The sequence below is a fragment of the Astatotilapia calliptera genome, chromosome 23 (assembly GCF_900246225.1).
Source record: "Astatotilapia calliptera chromosome 23, fAstCal1.2, whole genome shotgun sequence".
NCBI classification, from domain to species: Eukaryota; Metazoa; Chordata; class Actinopteri; order Cichliformes; family Cichlidae; genus Astatotilapia; species Astatotilapia calliptera.
This window is the reverse complement of record NC_039323.1, coordinates 13296676-13319398: the sequence shown is the minus strand read 5'-3', so window position 1 is coordinate 13319398 and position 22723 is coordinate 13296676. Positions and strand designations below refer to the sequence as shown.

At 42.5% G+C, this 22723-nt stretch overlaps 2 protein-coding genes across 7 annotated transcripts in view; both read left to right on the top strand.

Annotated features, from left to right (window-relative positions):
- The window catches only part of crocc2 (ciliary rootlet coiled-coil, rootletin family member 2), a 44691-nt gene extending 30688 nt beyond the window's left edge, over positions 1–14003 (top strand). For 2 of the 5 annotated variants that reach the window (XM_026157826.1, XM_026157828.1), the window contains exons 20-36: positions 218–387; positions 464–643; positions 1233–1367; positions 1459–1602; positions 3635–3873; positions 3972–4131; positions 4223–4390; positions 6054–6438; positions 6522–6652; positions 6755–6875; positions 6980–7134; positions 7221–7661; positions 8914–9063; positions 9151–9342; positions 11030–11161; positions 12394–12573; positions 12658–13124. In XM_026157826.1, the coding sequence (XP_026013611.1) occupies positions 218–387; positions 464–643; positions 1233–1367; positions 1459–1602; positions 3635–3873; positions 3972–4131; positions 4223–4390; positions 6054–6438; positions 6522–6652; positions 6755–6875; positions 6980–7134; positions 7221–7661; positions 8914–9063; positions 9151–9342; positions 11030–11161; positions 12394–12573; positions 12658–12741 (3167 nt within the window). In that variant the 3' untranslated portion in view covers positions 12742–13124. Of the gene's footprint in view, positions 1–217; positions 388–463; positions 644–1232; positions 1368–1458; positions 1603–3634; positions 3874–3971; positions 4132–4222; positions 4391–6053; positions 6439–6521; positions 6653–6754; positions 6876–6979; positions 7135–7220; positions 7662–8913; positions 9064–9150; positions 9343–11029; positions 11162–12393; positions 12574–12657; positions 13125–13944 lie in introns of those variants that run through there. The other 3 variants (XM_026157830.1, XM_026157827.1, XM_026157829.1) reach the window with 3 other exon arrangements.
- Positions 14004–14195: 192 nt separating this feature from the next.
- The window catches only part of sned1 (sushi, nidogen and EGF-like domains 1), a 30976-nt gene continuing 22448 nt past the window's right edge, over positions 14196–22723 (top strand). For both annotated transcript variants that reach the window (XM_026157831.1, XM_026157832.1), the window contains exons 1-2: positions 14196–14422; positions 22172–22459. In XM_026157831.1, coding sequence (XP_026013616.1) covers positions 14204–14422; positions 22172–22459 — 507 coding nt within the window. In that variant the 5' untranslated portion in view covers positions 14196–14203. The remainder of the gene's footprint in view (positions 14423–22171; positions 22460–22723) is intronic.

Here is a 22723-nt window from a genome sequence, read left to right as displayed (position 1 = left end):
TAGCTTTATGTAACATCCACTTACGCTGCATTTCGTATTGTATTAGTTTGTCCTTTCTGTCCACTGCACCTCAAGATCTTTGGGTCTACAAATGAGTGCCATTAAGCTAGCATGTTCTTTGATAAAAACTCTGAATAAAATATTGCTGCTTCTGTAACATCAGTGGTTTTTAAAGTTTGTCTGCAACTGAGGTACATGGATGTATTTACCTGTGCAGGTGAAGCTGCTCAGATGCGAGCAGATGCTGAACGGCAATGTGCACAAGCAAAAGAAGAAAGAAGTAAGTTGGAGGAAAAGCTGGCTCAAGTTGAGAGGAGTACCCTGCTGACTTTGACCAGCAAACAGCAAATTCACAGAGAGCAGCTCGAAGCAGAACGTCAGCAGAAGGTGCACTTTGAATTTGCTGGTCTCACTGTCTATTAATCTGTTAATTGTACTGAAGTGTCTGTTTGCTGGTCCTTAGGAGCAGCAGCGTGCAGAGCTGATGCTTCAGCGGGAGCAGGCCGAGGAGCAGCTGCGCAGACAGTGTGAGGAGCTGCGTGCGCACAGCCAGAAGGAGCTGCAGCAGGTGCGAGAAGAGCTGGCCAGGCTGAAGCAGGAGTTCGGCCAAAGTCTCCTGCAGGCTGAGAATGAAAAGCAGCAGGTACATGAGGTGGTCTTTGCAGGTTTCTTATGGTTCTTATGATTGTCAGTGATGTTTAAAATGTTTGTGTATTTGAAGGTAGGCCAGGGGACGACATCGCAATTCTGAGCATGCAGAAGATCTGCAGATGAAATATAAAAGGACTGGAAGATAATACAATTCCTAAAGAAAGCAGAAGAAGCATGAGTTACAACAGAAAAATGAGTATGCTGAATACAAACAGGGTTACAAACAGGGTTGCGTGCAGGTATAACCAGTGAGAGGAGGAAAAACACAATCAGGTGAAGGCAATCAAGGAAACATGAAGAAAGGACCTTAAAGTAAAGGAGAATAGCACAGAAAAACAATAGTTAAAGTAAACCAGGAAGTGGAAATGAGGAAGACAAAGGTTCAAATTCATTGGTAAGACAGAGGGAGACAAAGACAGGGAAAGAGTGCAGACACTAGGACAATATAAAAATTACTGACAGTAAATGACAAGTACGAACTGTGGAACCGATTTCTTTTTGTCCAAGAACCAGTGGCCAAGTCAGCTTCTTTTTCTAAGCTACGTATGAATGATTCTGACCTCGCAGTGTGTTTTGATCAGGCTTTGTCTCAGATGGAGGCAGAGAAGGCTGTCCTCACAGAGAAGCTAGCATCCCTGCGAGAGGACCTGGCCACAGCGGAAATGGATATGGAACGCCTGCAGAGGGAATCACTTCGCAAACAGGAGCAGGACAAGGTAAAAATATGACGGGAGCATACTGGCTCTGTTCACGTTTCCTTGCCGTGTTGTAACTCGGCTGACCGGTTTGTGTTTTCATATGCTGCAGAACCAAATGGCTGTCCTGCAGTCTGAGCTGCGTGAACTGCAGCTGCATTTTGAAGAGTCTTTGAACTCGCATGAGAGTGACAAAAAGAGTCTCACTGAGCAGGTCAGAGAGTTGAACCAGCAGAGAGAGCATGCGCAACAGGAGGTAGGAACTTTTAAAAAAAGTTGATGTAAGATTTTAACTTAACCTATTTTGAGTTTATTCTCACGAGTATCATAGATCAGACCAATCTGTATTCACTGTAATACATAATCATTGTGAATTAAATACCAGCCACAGGTACCAACCAAAGGACCCTGAAACATTACTTGTTTTCTGTGATTATACTTTCACCACATAATATCTAGGAAGGTACCGTGTCTCTTGTTTTTTTGTTTTTTTAAATATATGGTGTATCAGTTGGCTCTCACTAAATTGGCACAGGTTTGTACAGTAGTGTCACAGAAATGGTTCGGAAACTTTTAGTTTGTTTGGCTTGGCATTGGATGGGAGACCTTTCATCTGCTTCTGCTGTGAGGGAGAGTTTGCACCAATTTGTACCAGTACAAGCGAGAGCCATTTACCATAAGCCTATGTTGACATTGGCTGGTGTCACAGAGCTTTGCTAACATCAGGGTGCCATCAGGTGCAGCGTGCACTGGGCCAAATCCTGCAAGGAAAGGTGGTGCGGTGTCCTCTCTTAAGATTTCTACTCAGCTCGCAGTTTCTGTGTCCTTTTCCTGTCAAGTCCACAGGGGAAAAGTTTGGTTCTGTTGACCTTAATATAAACATTAAAGTGCAATTAGAGACTATAATTTTGGCTCAGTGACATACCTCTCGGAGCCAAATGAGGGAGCCGTAAATCTCATCTCTCAGGGTTGCTTAAGGTCAGGAATCCAAGCACAGGGTCGCTGGGCGTTTTAGTGAAATAACAAGCTCACACTCACCTCATTAAGATGTAACTGCAGAGCTGTAAAGGCCCCACCATGCCATGATTTAAAAGCTTGGCCTTCCTGGAAAAGGAGATTGTTTATCTGTGTGGGGCTTATTGGTTTCATTTAAAAAAGAAGCAAAATTTAGCGTCACCCTGTCTTCGTGCTGTCTCCTTAGTCGTGTCAAAGTATAGTGAATGGGGATGAGTGGAGCCAGAGCACAAGAGTTTTGAGGTTTGGCCGGCCCTCCCTACCATATATCAAGTTAGGCTTCAGCAGCGTTGTCATATTTGGCCACCCCTGCTCGCTTCCTTGTTTGATTATTTTCACTAGTCCCATCTCAAGATTCTCATGTCAGAAAGCAGGAGTGAGGACATGTGACAAAGAATCGAAGAGCATGAAAGACGAAGAACGATAAGGGGAAAGAGGTAGAACGAGAAAGAGGAGGATACGGTCTCTGGTACCATAATATCAAATCAAAGTTTAAGTTAACCCCTTGTGTAAATAAGCCAGCGGTGGAGTGTTTATTTTCTCCGTCGCAGCAGCGAGAGGCTGGCTCCGCTGGGACTCCGGGTCCCCCTCTCCCATCCGCATAACACAACACTGCTGCCCTCATATTCTCTGCCTCCTCCACTGCCCTCCACCCCAAAAAATCAGATAAAATAAAGTAGAGTTGGGCTGGATCAGCACTGGCTTGTTTTTTCTCACTTTAGAGTTTATAAGGACGAACCATCTTGTGTGGCCTCTAAACATAACACTCTTCCTCCTCCTCATCCTGCTCCTTGTCCTCCCTCTTCTCCCTCCTTCTCCCCTACCACTTCACCAGGGGGGCTGCTGTTTATCATGTCGCTGTCTTCGCACTGTGAGCTGCAAAGAGGAGACAGGGAGAGACAGCACCTGGCTAAAGGCCCAACTGGCTCTTATGCGTGCCCCGCTGAGCTCGGGCCTCCCTTCAACACACAAAATGTTGCCATAAAACAGAATATAGGTCAGAGAGTATTTTGAGATAGTGCAGATAATGCTTAAAATAGGAGATGTTGAGGAATAGCTTTCAAACAGTGAGGCTATGATGCATTATCCGATCCTAAGTCGGCATGCAGGAGGATTTTGTTACCAAATAAATTCTGGGCTGGAGCGAGAAGGACTCAAGAAAAAAGCTCAGTGTTTCTAAACTATTTATTTCATTTTCTTGCTCTTGTTTGTGACCCTCTAATTTTCTTTATTGATACATCATGCCTTTAATTCTCTGTAACTTTCCCATGAAGTTGGAGGGCCTCCGTCAACAGCTGCACGAGGGAGAGGATGGACGTTTTAAAGGGCAAAGGGAGTTGATTGAGGCTCACAGAGAGCTTCAGGGCTGTGCACAGGAGCGAGACAAGTTACGCAAAGATGCTGTGGACCTGAGAAGGCTCTTGGGTAATGAGACCCGAGAGAAAGAAGCCATCCAAGCCTCAAACCAGGAGCTGAGAGCTCTCGTCAAGCGAGCCGAAAGTGATAACAGCAGGTATGGCTGCCATGCAAGGCACGTTGCTATAATCGTCCACCAACAGTGGATGTTTATCATATTTTTTAATGTGTAAATATTAACCACGTCTTGACTAGTTTGAGACGAGCTGTGGAGGAGAATGAGCAGAAAGTGGCCGTCTTAGAGGAGCAGAGGAGCTCAATGCAACAAGAGGCAACAGCTCTTCGGAGCGGCATGAGAGAGCTGGAGAAGTCTCGTCTGCAAGCGCGCAGAGAGCTGCAGGAACTGCGCAGACAGGTGAAGAATGACTGAGGTCACTGGTTTCCATCTGATTTATTTGAAATGAAGAATTATATCGGAGTAATTTGTGCTGTGCTGACATGAACAGGTAAAGGTCCTTGAAGGAGAGAACATCCGGCAGAAACAGGAACTGCGAGAGCTGCAGGCCAGGGTATGTGAGGAGGAGCAGAAGGAGGAGGAGGCACGTCGTGAGGCTTTCACCCTCAAGCAGAGAGTGCTGGAGTGTGAAGCTGGCAGGGAAGCGGTGCTAAACGAGGTAGAAGGCCTCCGGGAGTTAGTATGCTAACAACACGCTAGAGCAAACATTCAACCTTGGCTAACATACCTCACATGTCACACTCACACAGTGACAGTCAGCATGAACCATAACACACTACTGCGCAGTGGGTTTGAAAAATCCAAATGTTGCTCAACATTTTAGCAAATTATTGAATTATAAATTCATTATTCAAGCTCTTCAGTCCCATAAATTCACATTGAGGGTCCCTAAATTCCCATGACCCCTTCCAGCAGTAAGTGAATATCGGGTGGATGTGTGTATTCTGCATGCCAGAATAAATTGATGATCATTATGATATATTAGAACGCTGATTAATGATGATGTTTCCCTTTTCAAACTACATATAAACCAGTCTGTAAGCTCAGTAAACCACTTTAGGTAATGGCCAATATATTCTCCAGTTTGATCTGAAACAGGCCGGACCAAGAACGTTTTTAACATAAAACATCTCCACATTATCTAAAACCAATCTGAAAACAAATGATCAAAAATAAACTCGTGAAAATAGAAGCAAAAAAATAAGTTACACGTAACAGCAAGTCTGCAAAAAGTGCAAAACCTGTACGTTCAGAATATTTTGGAGCTATACAGCAGTAACTTCATTTCTTTATAAGCGAAACATGCAACATTGCTACAGTGGTTAGGGCTATCGCCTCACAGCAAGAGGGTTGTGGGTTTGAATCCACTGGCCAATATAGAAGAACAGTTCTATATTTCTTATTCCCGATGCTAAATACCTCTCAGCATTAACTATGTCCCACCAAAACACACTTTGTCCCACATGTAGCTTGTTGGGATCCCATCACTTAAAGTGGTCTGCATCTTTGAAACTCTTCCTTTAAACCCAAATGGAAAATAAACAGAAAGAATTGACAGGATTGTGGGTTTCATGTTATGATTTACTCGTGAGACTGATGCCCTTTTGCGTTTTTCTAGAAACAAGTGCAAAGGGACACCCTCATCTTCATTTGAGAAAAGCCTGATGTATAAAACTTAAACATTTGCTATTGGAGGAAAGTTTGTTTTTATTTCTCTGACATGTAGTGGGTTATAAAGAAGGGTCAGGGTTCCACAGTATATTAATCAATTGTTGTTACTCCTTATTTTCTCATTTCTGAGGCTCTATCAGTGAAGTCGACAAGCTTGTCATCGGGAAACAGATGAACTTCTTAAAGCCATGTTGTTTTTATTTACACAGCTACATTTAGGCCACTAAAAATCCTTTGGAGCATGATTGGAACTACAGTTATCAATAATAATGTTTTAAATGACAGTTTTTCAGTGTTGTAGATCAATTTATGTTCACATTATTAATGCTGCAGTTAAACAGTTAAAGATTCAAATACATGTAAAGATGTAAAATAAATTAAAAAAAATGATAATCATCATCATCATCATTTACAAGATTGACATATTTTGTAGTGAGATTTTGGTCTCTTTAACGTTTTGGTTAAGGAGCATTTAATAACCTGTTAATTTATTAGGTCGAGCTGTGTCCTCAAATTATAATAGATTACAAATTCTGTTATTGGTTTATCGCATTTATCACATGAACACTGCTAAACATTTTCTACTTTATGTAATTAACACATGATGGACCATATTTAGTTTTGCTGATTTTTTCTTGGTGTTTGCACAGGTCGCAGGTTTACAGCGTCGTGTGATGGAGCTGGAGTCCACGGAGCATCAGAACCAAGAGCTACTGCAGGAAAAAGAAACTTTTCAGCGGCAGAGTGACCAGAGGCACAGAGAAACCACCGCCCAGCTGGAGGCAGCACTGGAAGATGCCAGGGCGCAAATCAAAGAACTCTCCATGCAGGTTGGTGTTGCTAAAAACAAGGCCCAGAGCGTGGAGGAGCAGCTGGAAGTGAGCGATGCCAAATGCAGGGACCTGGAGCTCAAGCTGGCGGGGCTGTATGCAGCTCTGCGCCGCACTGTTGGCATCAACCACGTGAGGCTTTCAGACAAACCAGGGTCACGAAGACGGTTTCCTTCCCCTTGGAGAAGCCACTTCTATTCAAAAGGTATAGTTGGGTCTTACAATAGGGCATCATGGTGCCATGTTTCTCTCTGAAAAATTGAATCGATGAGTGTGGTGTCTGGTCAGGAGGAGAGAGTGTGGCCAATGGATCTCTGCTCTCCGTGGCCTATGGTGAAGACAAAGAGCTTGACTTGGAATCAGTCAATACAGCCCTGCGGGAATTCCAGCAAGAACTCACAGATGCTCAAAGAGACAGGGTATATTTAAAAATCTTAATAACTGATTATAAGTTCAATGATTCAAACTCTGATATTATAGTCATATTTTTTTCACTTAAATAATGGCTTTGCTTTCCTCAGGATGAAGCCAAGGCTCAGGTAGTCAGTCTAACTCAGCATGTGACTGAACTCAAAGACAGTCAGGATAAATCATCCTCCCAACTACTACAACTACAAAAGTCTCTGAAGCAATTAGAGGAGGGTAAAAACCCACTGAACTCTTCACTCATACACAAACTAGCAGTAGTTATTTGCCTAAGCAAGCAATATGTTTTACATATATAACAGATACATATATTCTTTCAGGAAAACGAGACGTGGAAGAACGATTGAACCAGGCACACACTTCGCTTTCCCTGCAGGAAGAAGCAGCACATTGCACAGAGAGAGAGAAGAGAAGCCTTGAAGAGGAGCTCAGGGCTAGTCTGCAAGCCGCTCAGGCTGAATCCAGAGCACTTCAGGTACGTAAAAAGCAAAATATTGTTGAGAGAAATGTTGACAGCATCTTCTTTGAGGCTGAGGAAATCCTGTTCTTCTCCCTCTACAGGACAAGTTGGAGGTTGTTCAACAGTTAGAAACTTGTTCAAATTCAGAACAGCAGAAACTGAAGGAGTCTCTGGAGGCAGCAGAAGGCAGGGTGAGAAGTCTGGAGCTTTCTCAACGTGCTCTCGAAGGCGAGCTGCAGAGGGCCCAGCTGAGAGTGGCAGAGCTGGATGCTGAGGCAGGTGCATTACAGGAGAGGCTGACGGACATGAGGAGAAAACTGGGTGAGAGTGAAGACCGGTGCGCGGCGCTGAGGTTTAGTGAGGAGAGACTGGCCACGTCATTGGCTCAAGCTGAACAACATGAGAGTCAGCTGAGAGAGCAGATTCACAAACTGTCAAACACCCTCAGTGACAGCAGGAGCAACACGGGAGCCCTGCAGGAGCAGATAACGCAGCTGCAGAGGGCTCTGACTGCCAGCGAGCAGGACCGAAGGCTGCTGCAGGTACAGTCTCTCACCTGAACCCTCCATCCAGCAGGAGAACAACTCCCATGTTTTAGCTGGCCTCATCAGCTCTGGCATATTTTTTATTTACTCTGCTGTGGTTTCATTCAAACTCGTCAAAATCTGAGCAGTAAATTAGGCGCTACATCTATCCCATCGAGCATTTTATCCGTTGATTAGAGATCTAAAAGATTCTAAATGGTCCGTGGCAATCAAGACTGAAATTGGGTTAAATGTGAAATTAAAAAGTGAAATTAAGTTGATCTTTCGATTCGATTGGACTTTTGTGACACAATGTCCAACTGCGCTAAAATAAATGAATTGTTGATAATGTATCAATACTCTGCATTCACTCATTTGGCTAAAAATCTTCCGTCTGCGTACCCAATAAAGGAAAGAGTAAAAGTGTCATGACTTCAACCAAACAGGGGATTTCAACAGCCATTTGTCGGAGTAAATGTCCTAATATTTGCTAATATTTGCTAACATGGTGCCACAAGTGAAAGAAGCACCTGGAAACCAAATGTCCCTTCTGAGAGAAACTTCAAAAGAGAGCTGGCTCTGAACCAGAGGCAACAAGACTGTTGGTTGGACTCTGATTGTGCCTGATACGGAGATGAAGGCAAGATGTAAGCTAGTGGAGTATTCTTGCAAAAACATTTTACAAACGGGCTTTCACAAAAACCAAACAGAAACTGATGGATATGACACATGATCTAGAGGCTAATTTGCACAGAAATGAATACATCTGTGCCTTGAATTGTTTGGCTTGTCTTTGGTGTAACTTGGGCACAAAAGGTTTTCAAAAACACTGATTTAGATTTGGAAGGTGCAAATGAATATGTTTAGTAAGGCGACCAAAGTGTATCAAGAGGGGTTATTTGAGTTACTTCTGCACTCTTATTAGCAGTCTGGCCATTTTGCTCTGACCTTTGACATCAACAAGTCATTTTCTCCCAGAGAACTGCCGCTCTCTGGATATTTTCTCTTTTACAGACTATTTTCTGTAAATCTTAGAGATGGTTATGTGGGAAAATCCCAGGAGCTCATTAGTTTCTGAAATACTTAGACCACCTGTCAAAACCCAACAACATTCAGACTATCTTAAATCATCATTCTTTTACACTTTGGTGCTCAGTTTGAACTTCAGCAGGTCATCTTGACCATGTCTAAATGCTTTACTGGACAGGGTCCTTCCGTGAAAAAGGTGATCCATTGCGTTGTGTTTTTGTCGATGTGCATGTGTCCATAGGAACGTCTGGATAAAACACGAGACGCCCTTTCAGAAAGTAAGAGGCTGAACCACATGCTCGCAGAGCAGAACCAGAACCTTCAAAGAGTCCAAGAAAACTCAAACTTTAATATTTCTGAGCTAGAGAAACATAACAGAACACTAAAGGAGGTGAGTCACAGTGGTAGAAGTGTAAGCAAATACAGGTACAAAGGTCAAGACACTGTTTTGATGTGTGGTTGATTAACTGTGTCCCAGAGCCTAAAGCAACAGCAGGAGGCTGAGCTTCAAACCTCCCAGCAGCTGCACAGAGAGAAGAAAGAACTCCAAGAAAAGGTCGCCAATCTCCAGAGCTTCTTGCAAAAGCTCCAGAGTGAGAGAGCTGAGATCGAGAAGGTGGTGACACGCTTTGGTAAAGACAAATCTGCACTTAGAAAGGCGCTGGAGAAGGTGAGCTGATTGGCCTGCTGCACAGTGCTTTCAAACACTGATTACACTTATCAGCTTTCTCCCCGAAATTCAGAAAGCTCGGTGAGATTCTGTGTGGCTGTTGTGTCAGTGTGTAAAAATAAAACCTGAAACAATTAGCATTAAAAACTAATACATTTTGGCAAGTGCTATACAAATAAACTTTATTATTTAAACAAGGGATCACCAAAAATGCAAAACAGGAGAAACATCCATAATCTTTAGTTGCTTTACTTCTTATTAAACCCTGAAGGGCCAAAGCTTTACTTTAGGAGCTAACATGGCTGAGTAAAGTTTTTTTTTTTTTTTTTAAGATTGTGTTTCTCATATCAGTGTAGTTTCCTTTATTTATGAGAGATGTTCTAAAATACTCTAATGTCATTATTTATGGAATCTAAGTAATTTTATCCAAATCCATCATATTTCCACCTGATCTTTATGCCATACTGTTCCACTGTAGAAGGGATGTATTGCCTGAAACTACACCCGCCTCTGAAAGCTACCAACTGTTTATCCAAACAGAGACCAGTACCAGGGAGATAGTATTTGGGTATCTGGGCAACAAACAGTTTTCCAAATAAGCAGCAAGTTTGTCCGAACTCTGGTTGCTCTGGTTGTCAAACGAACAAAAAAACGTGGACTTTTTAATATCTCTTAATGTTTCTGTAGTTCTGTTAGCCGTGATGCACGAATGCACAAATATATTTTACACAAAATCCCCATTATCCTCGTCACACCAGTGGACCGGTTCCTGTGAAAACTATGAAAAGTTGTAAGAAAAGTAAATTGACAGATTTATAATGTTTACAATTAAAAATATCACAACAGCACGTGTAAATATATGTGTGGGGTTACTGGAATGTTAAAGTCAGTCGATCAAGACACGGTATACACGAGATTTCAGTCAGGTGTTAGAATACACTGATTGTTAAAAATGTTTTACTTGTGTGTGTGGCACACAAAACCTAATATTATAAAGCTGCCAGCCTTAACAAGCACAGGGGAAAACACAGATGCTGTAGTTATAAATAAGCATGAAAGAGGATTATTCATTATTTGGGGCTTTTATGTCATAAATCAACATAAAAGTAAAAAAAATAAGAACAGTTGTGACAAATACTGAGAATGAATCCCAGTTACTAAAAAGCAAAAAGCTGAAACAAGGCATTAAAGCCACGATCTTAATTCTTTTTTTAAACCCAGGCCCTAAAGTATTACTCTGCTTTTGGTCAGTGGATCTAAAAGATATTTTTGCTGAATATGAGGTAAAATATCTGTAATATACGAGGAAGCCAAACCACAATTGGCTTTAAATGTAATTAAAGACTGCAAATTCTACAACTGCTGGAAGCCTTTGTGTGACAGCAGCCAGGTCTGAAGTAATCCACGTTTAGTGTTGGTCAGAAGGCTCCTGGACCAAGTGAAGACATATAAGACACATAAAAATACTGAACACTGTCTTTATTATTCTGTAGTTTAGTGTTATTATTTCCTGAGCTTTCTGTTTGCTGTAGAAAGTCATCCCAAACTGAGGGAAATACAGAGGTGGACTGTGGGAACCGAGAGGCTCTGTGCTCGGCTTCTGCTACACCGATTACAGGAAGGCACACGGGTGCAGAACAATCATGGTAAAGTCGTTCACGTTATGTCACCCTCGTGCTGTTGTCAGGTGGAGATGGAGAGGTTGAGGAAGGAGGAGGAGGCAGCATCTGTCGCCAGAGCACGAGAGGAGCTGGAGCAGAGGGTGCGGAGCCTGGAGCAGCAGCTGGCTGGAAAACAGAACGAGATGCAGACTCTGCAGGTGAGAAGCTCCAGGATTACAGCAGAGGACGAGCAGGGACTGCACTGGCAGCACAAACTGTTTTATAGGATCTATACGTAATCCTCAAACAATCCAGCTGTTCCAGCAACTGAAATTATGGTTATATTTTCATCATTTTTAATGGCTATGTTGTTTCTCATAGCATCCTGTTTCCTTCATCTATCACAGACAATCTAAAGTTTTCTAGTGTTCGTAATGATGATGTTAAAAACTCCAAATAAACGGAAAAAATCATTTCAGCTGTCATCGCTTCAAGATACTGAATTTAATTGACACTGAGTCATTTCTGTGCACTCCATCGCTGCTAGAGACAGTATGAAAGATTGATTGGTTAGTGTAGTCAACTCAATGCGATGAGCAAGGGTTGGATCTGACTTTGAAACCACACACCACACACACCCGGGATAATCTTTCTTTCTGGCTCTAATAACAACTATAATTTACAAAATGGACTTCATGTTTTACTTAGTATGACCTGAAAGTAGAGTCCATAAACTCATCAGAACATTTTTATTGTAAAAGGATTGAAGGACAAGCAGTACCAGCAAACAGTTTCACAGCAAATATCATAAAGACATTTAGTAGATTGAAAAGGAAAATTACAGCGTCGTCGCATGTTTTTTATCATTAAACAAAAAGTAATTTTAAGTGCTTAAATAATGACTCACCTGACTAACCTAATTAAAACGACTCTAAGATGATGTTTCTGAGATAAATACCATCCATTTTCCACTGGTGGGTCAGTCTTGTTATGACCTACGATGTACATACTCATGTACATGTACATACATATAGAATTGACTGGGCTAACTCAGTTAAGCCTTTCTGGACCCAAAGAAGAAGACTTTCCCATCTCAAAGTTCAGGAGTTAAACTCTAAGTTTGTGGTTTCTGGAACAGGATCCAGATGTTGTACAGCTGTGGCATTCAGGTGTGGCAGAGAGAGAGAGAGAGAGAGAGAGAGAGAGACGGTGTCTTCCATAAAGAAGCCAAAATGTCAGTGGATCTGACAGCAGCCTATAAAGACACAACAAAAGAAATGTGTAAATCAGAAAATGCAGAAGTTAAAGACAGCTGCCTTCCAAATAATGTGTTTGTAAAAATTTGTGATCAGAGAACCCCACCAGGAGACACTAAAAGTACACAAAAACCCGAATTTGACCTTTTCTCTCTGTGTTTTCAGTCTCATAATCTTTTCTGAATTGTCCTCAGGCCCACATCTCCCAGTCAGAGCATGCTCACGCACACCGCCTCCTGGAGGTGACAGCACGCCACCACCAGGAGTTGGATATGGAGACGGAGCGTCTGAGAGACAATCAGCTTCAGGCAGAGCAGGCTTTGGAGAGCAGGGAGAAGGCACATCGACAGAGGGTCAGAGGCCTCGAAGAACAGGTATTTTAAATCTACCTGTGAATGTTTTCTGTGTGATTACAGATATTGTTTTTTTTGTTTTTTTTTATCTGGGGTTTTTTGCAGTTGCTGGCGCTCAAAGAGCAGCTCGATCAGGAGACGAGAAGACGACAGGCCTATTTCAATCAGATGCTTCAGCCCGGCGTGTAGTGAGAGTGAGAGCGTGCTCCTCCGCCTCTGTTGGCTGCTTCCCAACAGCGTTACGTTTCAACCTACATCTCCATACAGAGAAACCCACTCCTGCATTCGCTCCCACCTCGCACATGTGCACACAGGATTACATTAATCCAAAGGAAAACTCAACAACAACAAACAAAGAGCGTTTTGTTTATAAGTGAACTGGATGTGCCAAATTGTTTTAAGGATTTCCTCTGACTCACCGCAGTTGGCGTTTCTAAGTCTGCTCATGCTGTGTCAGTTTTCTTGGTTCATACTTTCTTCTTTTTCCTAGATTTTTATTTTATTTTTGCAAACTCATTTGTCATATTGATCATGTGAATCCCAGTAAGAATATATATGAGTGCAGATCCAAATATTTAGAATAGTCATTTGCAGATTTTAAAAGATTTTTTCTTAGGATGTCAAAAAGACTAAATAAATGAATGTTATCATGTGTGGTGTTTGACTTAATCAGTACTAATGGTGCAGAAGTTTTGATTATTTTCAATAAACTAAAGCGCAGTTTCAAAGTTTCACAATAGTGTTGGCTCTTTCACGACGTGTGAGTTTTGCACTCTTACAGCATTTGTGAATTTAGTGTTTCTTGTTTTCCTGTGTGAGAGAATGACCTTCTGTCGCTGTTGCCATAGATTTCTGTCAAAGATAGGTGCACACTCCTCATGATCCTTTAAAAGTTCACTGCCACTTATCCTGTAATCATCCACAACCCTGAACTATCGCAGTAGCATGTTTTCATTCTGACTTTGAGTTTCTTAAACACCAGTAACCCGTTTCCATTTTCTTCCATTTAAATTCACACTTATTTCCCCAACAGTTCACACACATGTCTTCTCACTGTGTCACATAGCAGGAGTTTCACTGAAAGGGGAAAATCCTGTCAGTTTCTTTAAAGCAGCCCTTTGATTACCATAGATCCGCCCAGTGCTTATCCAGTTACCGGCCTCGTTCTAGCTATTGGCTAGAAGGAGCTAATTATGCAAGGTAGTGAATCCCTGTGGGGGAGGTGGGGCCAAAGCTGAAAGAACTCCTTTGGCAAGCAGAATAGAGCTTTTATTGAGGATATTTCTAAGCTGACTATCAGGGACCAAATCACTGGATTGTTTTTAAAAAAAAAAATCTCAGCTGAATCAGGTTGCTCCCCCTCTTTCATTCCTTTCCTTCGTTTCATTTCAGTGAGACAGAGTGTAGCTCATGCAGTGCCCAGCAGAAAGCAGAATGCAAGGAATCTGCAGTATTCCCCTGTCTCACACAAGAAGCCCAGTTCACCACTGAAGGACAAGTGAGGAGAACCAGAGAGCAGTCAGAGGAGGATTCAGAGGGAGAACGTGCGGTCTTGTCTTGTTCTGCTCTGCTCTTGTTGCCTCAGGTGTACGCGCTCCTCCCTCTCCTCCGCTGTGCCTGCTGTCAGCTCCATCCCTGGGTGGCTGAGGCCATGGTGCTGGTGCTGGAAGCCCTGCTGCCCTGCTTCTGCACCCTCTTCTTCCTGACCCTGCTGCCCGGCGTGGAACCCGCTGTGCCCCTGGAGGACTTCTACCCCTTTGGCCGGGACAAGGGGGACTCCCAGACCATTGCTCAGGATGACGGCGGCTCTGGGCTCCTGGAGATCTCTGTTGCATTCCCCTTCTTTGGAGACAGGCACACAGGACTCTATGTGAGTACAGAGGAGTGTGTTTCTGCTGATGTGTTTTGAAATCACTGGTTATGAGTGTGCATGCACTTGGTAGCTGGCAATTGGATCTGAAATGTTGTGGATCGTATAAGAGCCTCAGGGAGCTGAGATGTGGCACACAGCCAAATACTACATTGCGGTACCCTCAGAGAATTTGTATACGTTCATGTAGAATATCGTGTTTTCCCCTCACGGGTGTAATCATACTCCTCTGTGACTTTCTCCTTACATCTGCCCCTTTCTGCACTCTGAGGTCCCTCGAGTGCACAGAGGCAGAGCAAGAGACAAACTATTAGCAGCACAGTGGTAACTCCTGTTATAATAAATCTGCAAAGAGCTGTTAAAGGAAGTGACAGTTTGTGTTCTTACTGTCGCCGCAGCATCTGTGAGTGGTTCTCTTTTCAGAAGGAGCGAGAGAGCGGAGGGAAAATATGCACAGCAGAGAGAGAGAGAGAAACAGCACTCATGGGAGGAAGCCCAACGGTTTGACAAGGATTTTCGCACAGCACAGTGAAACAGCCTTTGATCTGCCTTTGTCATGTATTGGGTTCGGTTCCAGCGCATGGAAAGGCAGAACTCCCTTAAATCAACACCACCTGTTGTGGTGAGGCATCTGCGTTTGCGCTTCATATCTCCCCTTCCTCCCTCTTCAAACACTGGGCGAGGGAGGCTGAGGAACCATGGCAACAATGGGCAAGGTCAGAGGTTGTTTTTCTAATCTGAGCGTTTACGCCACGAGCGGTGAGGTCAGCTCCCTCATGTGGAAAAATGTAAAACTCTCCTGCATCTAAACGCAGCGTAAAGACAGAGACGCGATGTTTACGAGCACAACTGCTGGCACTTCTCCTTTAACAATACTGATACTCTGCAGTGAAATTAGACAAGATAAGACATGTTGCTGTTTGCTTGGCTTGTTGATCTTAGACTGAATTATCATCTGATAGAGAGATAACAATCTAAATCTGAAAAATGTGCTGTGTTGGTAGTGATGTGATACCCCGTGGCTCTTGCTTTGCGTCTCATTCTGAGGTCAGAGAAAGCAAAAGCAAATTATAGAAACCACTTGAAATTACAGTCACGCTTGTTTTAAAACCTCACCTGAATCCATTTAACATGCGCTGTAAAGCAGGCGGCCCACAGGGCAATATCTGCCACCAGAGAGCTGCTTTGAACAGGTAATATTTCAGTGAGTACTAAAGGGGTAAATTTGTATGAATAATTTCTCCCAGGACTTTGTTCCAAGCCTCTGGGCTACATGGAAGCTGCAGAATCAGACTGGTTTTAGATGGTTTGTGGGCGCTGTCACGCTTCATTATCATAACTGATTCTGCTGAGCAGTAAACATGCCTCGGAGCGTATTTCTGAACCAGGACGTCTTGTTTGCAGGAGTTTCCGTAGATTTAAGGATCATCACAGCCATGCAGCGCTTGTTTACAGATACTTTTAATGTCACCTAAGATACCGACTTGGTCCCACTCCAGTCCCATTTCTGCCTCGTAACCAGGCTGTCCCTCTGTTACGGTCTGTGTCAGGGAGTTTTCTCATGTTTCTCTCCTCCTCCGGGTCCTCCCTCCCCTCCTCCCTTCCTCCCACGCCTCAGATAACATGGCAGGGGTCTTCCCCCTGGAACTGTCCAGCTGCTTTATCTGAGAAATGACCAATCACTTTAACATAATGCAGATGTATCTGCAAAGAATCTTAGAGGGCTTCTAAACAATGCGTTTCATGGATTAACTACTCTTACGGATGACCGGCGTAAACACAGCGAAGGAGCACATCCAAGGTCAGAGAGGAAAGAACACAAGTTTAAAAGCAGATGTGAGAATAGACGGGCACGATCAAAGGGAGTTAGTGCAGAGAGAAACTCTCATGGATAGTGGAAAAAGTCCCAAGTCTTTCAGTGGATTAAATAGACTGTCACTGGAAATAAATGCACGTAAACAACATTTCAGTACATTTAAATGTTTCCACCGAGAACGTTCTACAGCATATCTGTATTTTTACAGATTACACATCTGCTAGTGCTGATCTGGTCTTCTGAAGAGCACCAACACTTTGTACAGTTTCATTCACTCGTTTCACTCACCACCGTGTATGGCCCAAAGATGTGTGCGTAGAGTTTTATTCTTTGTACTCTGCATGGGTGCATTTTACATGCATGTGTAGGATGAGAGATGTGTGTTATATTAGAAGCAGTTCATCCTCCAATGGAAACGATTTTTCTGCACATACTTAAAAACATCTTAAAGTGTTCAAGTGAATGATGCTCTTTTAAAGAATCGGGCTTTTGGGAATACACTTCTTCTCTTTGTTGCAGAGAGTTAGCGGAGGAGGCTGATGCCACTTTGAAGCAGTTTAAGGGAAATGTCTCTAAAACTAACACTTACTCACAATGGGAGTACTTCAGCTACAGCAAAGCTGGAGTATTTATTTGTTCACAGGTAATGCATGACCCAAAAATAAATGAAATGCCCCACTGTTCACCGGTGTGTGTAGGAATGTCCCAACAATGTTAATCAATCTCAGCTCATGAGGAAAAACTTTTGTTAGTTTTGTTGATGGAAGAAGTCAAGCATCTCGTATTTGCTTAGTTATGGCCACAGTGATTCTTTCTGAGATTCGGGACTTTTATTCGTGATGACTGAGCAATGCCTGCGTGCTCTTGCACATGCACTACACAAAGGTCAAGTGTGTGGTGGTGATTGCCCGATGAATGCCTGGCCTGGGTGTTCCCAGCACTCAGGATAAAACAATACAGTTCTGTATGTAAGAACGAAATGTAGGCTTTTTCTTTGGCAGTACATACAAAGCAACAGATTCGACTCCAACTCGTACACGTGTCAAGTGCCCCCAAAAAATACTGACTCTTAATATTTTTTTGTGTGGAGACAAACACGTTGCATTAAAGCAATGTAAAAAAAAAAAATCTACTACACGCACAAAAAAACGGGTGAGGTCCAAACACCAAGAAACATAGAGCACAATCAATCTTATGGTGGCCCTCACGAAAAACGTCATGACAGGAAGCAATCATAAAAATATAGATTTATTTAATCATCATGAAAAAGTCATCAAAATACAAAAAGTAATGCGTTAAAATGTTACAGTACACTAAAGAATCGTATACATGTATATATTGATCACATTCATTTTTTTTAACTGTCTACAAAAGCATTATAAGCACAAACCACATCATGAATAAAAGTGTCAAACCTAAAAATCTTCTAACAGTGAGAGATTATTGATAGTTTGCACTGATGACGACTCATTGCGAAACACATTTACTTTGCCCACAGGCAAGATGAATGTGACGAGCGACACAGGGCTCTGACCCGCGCACTCATTGGCTAACAATGTTTTAATCTGTTTCTGGATTATCGTCCTTTCTGACACAGAATGGCCAAAATTTACAAAACAGACTTTATGTTCCATTTAGCACGACTCAATATGAATCCCCACAGTAGACTTGTGACTTTTGACCATTAACATCTGGTAAAGGCCCTCAGCGACCCTGAATTGGATAAGTGGGAGAAAATGGGTGGTTGGATGGACCCGAAATAAGTGAATGAGGCCATAAACTCAAAGGAAAGTGTTTATTGAGGTCAGGGCTGAGGGACATTATCCCATAGACTTCTAGAGGACTGGAATCTTTTTCCAGCCACAGGTATCAGCCCCTGGAGGCCATTAAAAAGAATGCAGTTGTAAAGCTACATCCATCTCTTATACTGTGTATGGTCTTCCTCAGTAATTGATTTTTGTTAGAAGAATATTTAGCAGTGCTGGTATTCTGTTTGGTTTTGTATGTGGCAGAATGTGAAGAAAAAAAGACTGAAGGTGGGATATTTCACAAAGTGTGAAGTCAGCAGCTGATTTTGGACTCTGCATTTTGAAACTTTAATCCTGGTGTTTTGGTTGCCATCATTTTTGGTTATGTTGCCAACAGAAGTGACTAACTCCAGTATCTAGTATTTTTAAAAAGCCCAATGTAGAAGAGGGAGAACAATGAAACCTTTATGTTTCCCAGGATGGGAACAAAATTGCCACAAAATTAGACATTTTAACATGGAAGTCTATGGGGACTGGGTCACTTTTGGAGTCAGCCTCAAGTGGACACTCATGGAGTTGCAATTTATGGCTTCGTTTTTCAACCCAAGAGATTGCTGCTTGATTGTAACCTGTAGATGACAAATGAGGTCCTTGATAGAAGTCATTTTAAGCTCTTGCACTTTTAACTGTATGACTGACAAATTAAGACTTTATTTGAGTGCCTTTACGTATATATTACACCAACCCTCCACTTCACCCGTTCTGTGAAAGCATTTCAGTGCTTCCCTGCAGTTGTCGACAGGATTTATTGCCTCGCTCTAAACTCTTTGTAGCATAAGGTGAGCCGGGGCTAAGGAGTTACAGGCCAAGTGCACAGACTGTAGACTGCAGTCACTTCCTCTGGTCTCGTCAAATAATTGGACAGGGTTGTAGCTGTGAAACCTCCGTTTCTGACAAGGAAAACTAATGTTTTCCTGAGCCGATCCATGGGCACCTTTTTCATTTAGGGGTTTGCTTTGGCTTGACTTAAGCCAGATGAAAGTTTATTTTACTACATAAATTGCTCAGCTCTAAAGAAAACCACCCAAGCAAAATCCTGGATGTATCCGGCAAAGAATTCCCAAAAAATAACAAGAGCGTTAGGAAGAAGCAGAAAGAAGTGGCACCGTTCAGAGTGAGAGTAAGAAATATGGGGCGAGAGATGCTTCTTACAAGGTTGAATGATCGCACCACTCTTCGGTCTGACTCTGACCTTGGTCACGTTACAGCGCAACACATGGCACTGGCTTTGAACCCATTCACTCTCCCACGAGTGTGATGTAGGAACATCCTTCTCCGGTTTGGTACAATCTAGTTAGAAAACGCAAGCACAGGAAAATAATGCGATATGATGCAAAGCAATAGGGTCCCAAGTTCATTTTTATTCCTCTGAGGTCATTTTCATATTAAAGTAGCATTAAAAAAAACCCAAAGAAGTATAAATACACTTCTTTAAGCCGTTCCAGATGCTACAAGAGATTCGATTAGGTGATTAAACATATTCCAGTATTAGAATATACACTCTATTTAGTGTTCATGACTTCCTACACTAATTCTGCTGTAAGATGATTCACTTCCAGACCGCTGCCACCACAGGTCTCTCATTAGTGGCCATGTGGGTGTGCAAGGTTTGTAATTCATGTGCGTCCTTCCATTCCTTTAGCGCTGTGCCCTCTCTCTTGTTTTTCTCCCAGTATCGGATGGCGCTCTGGCTGACCTCCGGGCCCTGCCCCTGCACTCGCTCCAATGTTTCCCCCCCACACATTGGCCACATTCTCACCACATCACCCTGGTGCAGAGGGGAAGGCTGTGGTCGGGCAATTAACTGAGCCCCCGTGCTGTGCCAAACAAAACTTCCTCTGCTGTTTTTACAGCAAAGTCCTTCAAATTATGGTTTTCATACATGCGTGGAGCAGAGCTGAGCCATCTGACGTTGCTTTGTCACTGTCATATGCAGCTCGGCCTGAATGTTAAAAGAGAGGTAAAGTTCACGCCAGAGTTTAGCGGAAACAGGGTTGGTGCTATGAAGGGAAGAATCTCATGCTGTGGGTGCACAGAAATAATGCATGAATGAAAGCCTTTCACACGGATTCAGCCCTTTATCCCGCAGAACTTTCCTCTCCACTCAGGTTTAATCGTACCTGTCAACATCGGGATTTGAAAAAGTTTTTCCTGCACTCTGCCCAGACCGTCCCTTCACCCCTACCGCTGGCCAAATAGCCTTACATCAGTGGTTCTTATACTTTCGAAGCCAGGGAACGTTTACAAGGATGCTCTCATAATTCCACTTAGCTGGTTTGGGTTTGGCATCACTTGATCATGAAGACTGACTCAAATGTTTGTCCATGCTCACCAGCTAGCTAGCAAGCACAAATCCAGATACAATATGATGCTTTAAGAGCTACAGTGCTCCCAGTTTGGAACAGCAAAATGATGGACTTATAGATAATTACTTTGTGGACCACTAGTTTGAGAACCATGATCCTACATATAGACAAGGATTGGAAGACTGAATATTCAGGGATTGGGTTCACTAGTTCAACACAACTCCTAACCTTTCCTAATGTCCAAGAAAAATTTCATTTTTCAGGAATCAGGAGAACATGAATTATACTGGGAACAGTGGCTTATTTTAATTTTTTTTTTTTTTTTTTAAAAAGAACAACAATTAATAAATTGTAAAATTATGTGCTCTTATGTGGGCTGATCCCCACAGAGGTTACTGCTGGAAAGCACCAGTTTCATTTTGTGTGGGTGCAATTATCTTTTCTGAACCCCAGCTGGTGAACACTGTGACCCATTTGTATTATGTCATTTAATGAATAGTTGGGTTTCAGATCCACTCTTTTTTATGCACAAAGTCTACACAGGTAGACTCCTTCCTAAATTATGCTTAATTTTCTCACTTTCTTATTGCAGTGTCCCTTCAGGAGGAGAGTATCCTAGCTATTATCCCAGGTGTTTTTGTGGCTACAATTGAAAGACCTAATGACAGTCATGTTGCTTAATTGAAAAGAGGACAGCTCAGAGGAAAGCTGAATGTGTATGTGATTGTGTGTATTCAAAAAGGTGACCACGAAGAATGGGCAGATTGCAGCTTTTGTGCAAATTTCTCATCCAAACTTTATAATAATTTGTAACAACAAATTTTATAAAAACGTGTCCACCTGAATTTCTGAGAACTAGTTTCAGTGGCCTGTCTCATTCTTGGTTCCAGGGTTAAAGTTTGAACTTTGAGCTGAGCACCAAGCAAACATACATACATACATATATATAACAACATTATGGATAATTTAGCAGAACAAAGTTCTGATATTAATGTTATTTCCAATGCAGCTGGAGACCAACTAAACGTGTATACCACAGAAGAGTCAACTGTGCCCTCTGCTCTCTGCTCTGACTGTGTCATGAGGCTTTCTCCTTTCAAAGCGGTCTGTGAAGAGCGTCACTGTCTCTGCTCTTTTTGACACGTGTCAGGTTAGGTATGTAATGTCCTCTCTGTAGGTTCTCCTGGGCAACTCTAGGGAAACTTAGTTTTTAATAAATAAATGATCCTGTTTTTGGCCTCTAGAAGTCCAGCTGTTTCGATTGTAACGATATAAAAGAAAGAAAATCCAGAAATAAACCAATAAATATATATTTTTCCTGATTATTAGTGTGACTCTTGATGTAATATCTGATGACTTCCCAATCAGTTAATCAAGTGATTAATTCATTACTTTACATATTTTAAGAAGCTTATATTCTGCCATGCAGTAGAACATCCATGCACATTTCTCACAGGGGACAGATTCGTTTACCTGGTTATTTTGCTGCGGGCAAATGTATGGATTTACAGACCGTGAAGTTCTTCCTGCTGTGATGACTTTGCAGGTGTGTGATCAGCAGAAACTGGGTTTTTTCAGCTGCCGTCGTTATTTGAAATAAAAGTAGTGTCTGTTCGCTACACGAAAGTGCAAACATCCGTTATGGGAACTTTCACCACCCCATGCTGCTGTTTATTTTGTGAGGTCAGAAATGCTCCCTCCAGCTCTTCCTCAGCACGCTAACCCCACCAAGTCCTCCAAAGAATTCACAGTGGTTAAATCTGATATGTAAATCTATCAGTTTATTACTGATTTAACTCCAGCTGTTCCTCCGTCTCAGGTTAACAACAATGGCCTTGTGTCCTTCCTGAGAGAGGTGTCGCAGTTCACACCTGTAGCTTTTCCAATCGCTGGAGACAGAAGGGTCGTGGCGCCGTTCTGGGCTGATGTGGACAACCGTCGAGCCGGGACAGTCTTCTACAGAGAGAGCCAGGATCCTGTGATCCTCAGGAAGGCTTCCGGTGATGTCAGGACGTACTTTTCAGAGTTCCCCAACTTCAATGCAACGTGGGTCCACATCTCTACATGGCATCAAGTCACCTTCTTTGGAGGAAACTCTCAAACACCAGTATGAATTCTCATTTAACATCCTGCAACCATGTAGACGCAGTACAATGAGGGCCTATCATGCTCATTTCCAATTCTATTTATTTATTTATTTTAAATCTGCATTCAAATGAATACAATCAGCATGAATTTATTTTGTCTTCTGGAATGGTTTGTGCCAGAAAAAGGTTTAGAAATAATGTTTAAGGGGCAAGTTTTGATTGGTTGCCCCTCAAAAACAGAAAGTTTGAACAGCAGGTTTGTGGGACTAATGTGGTTGCATCTT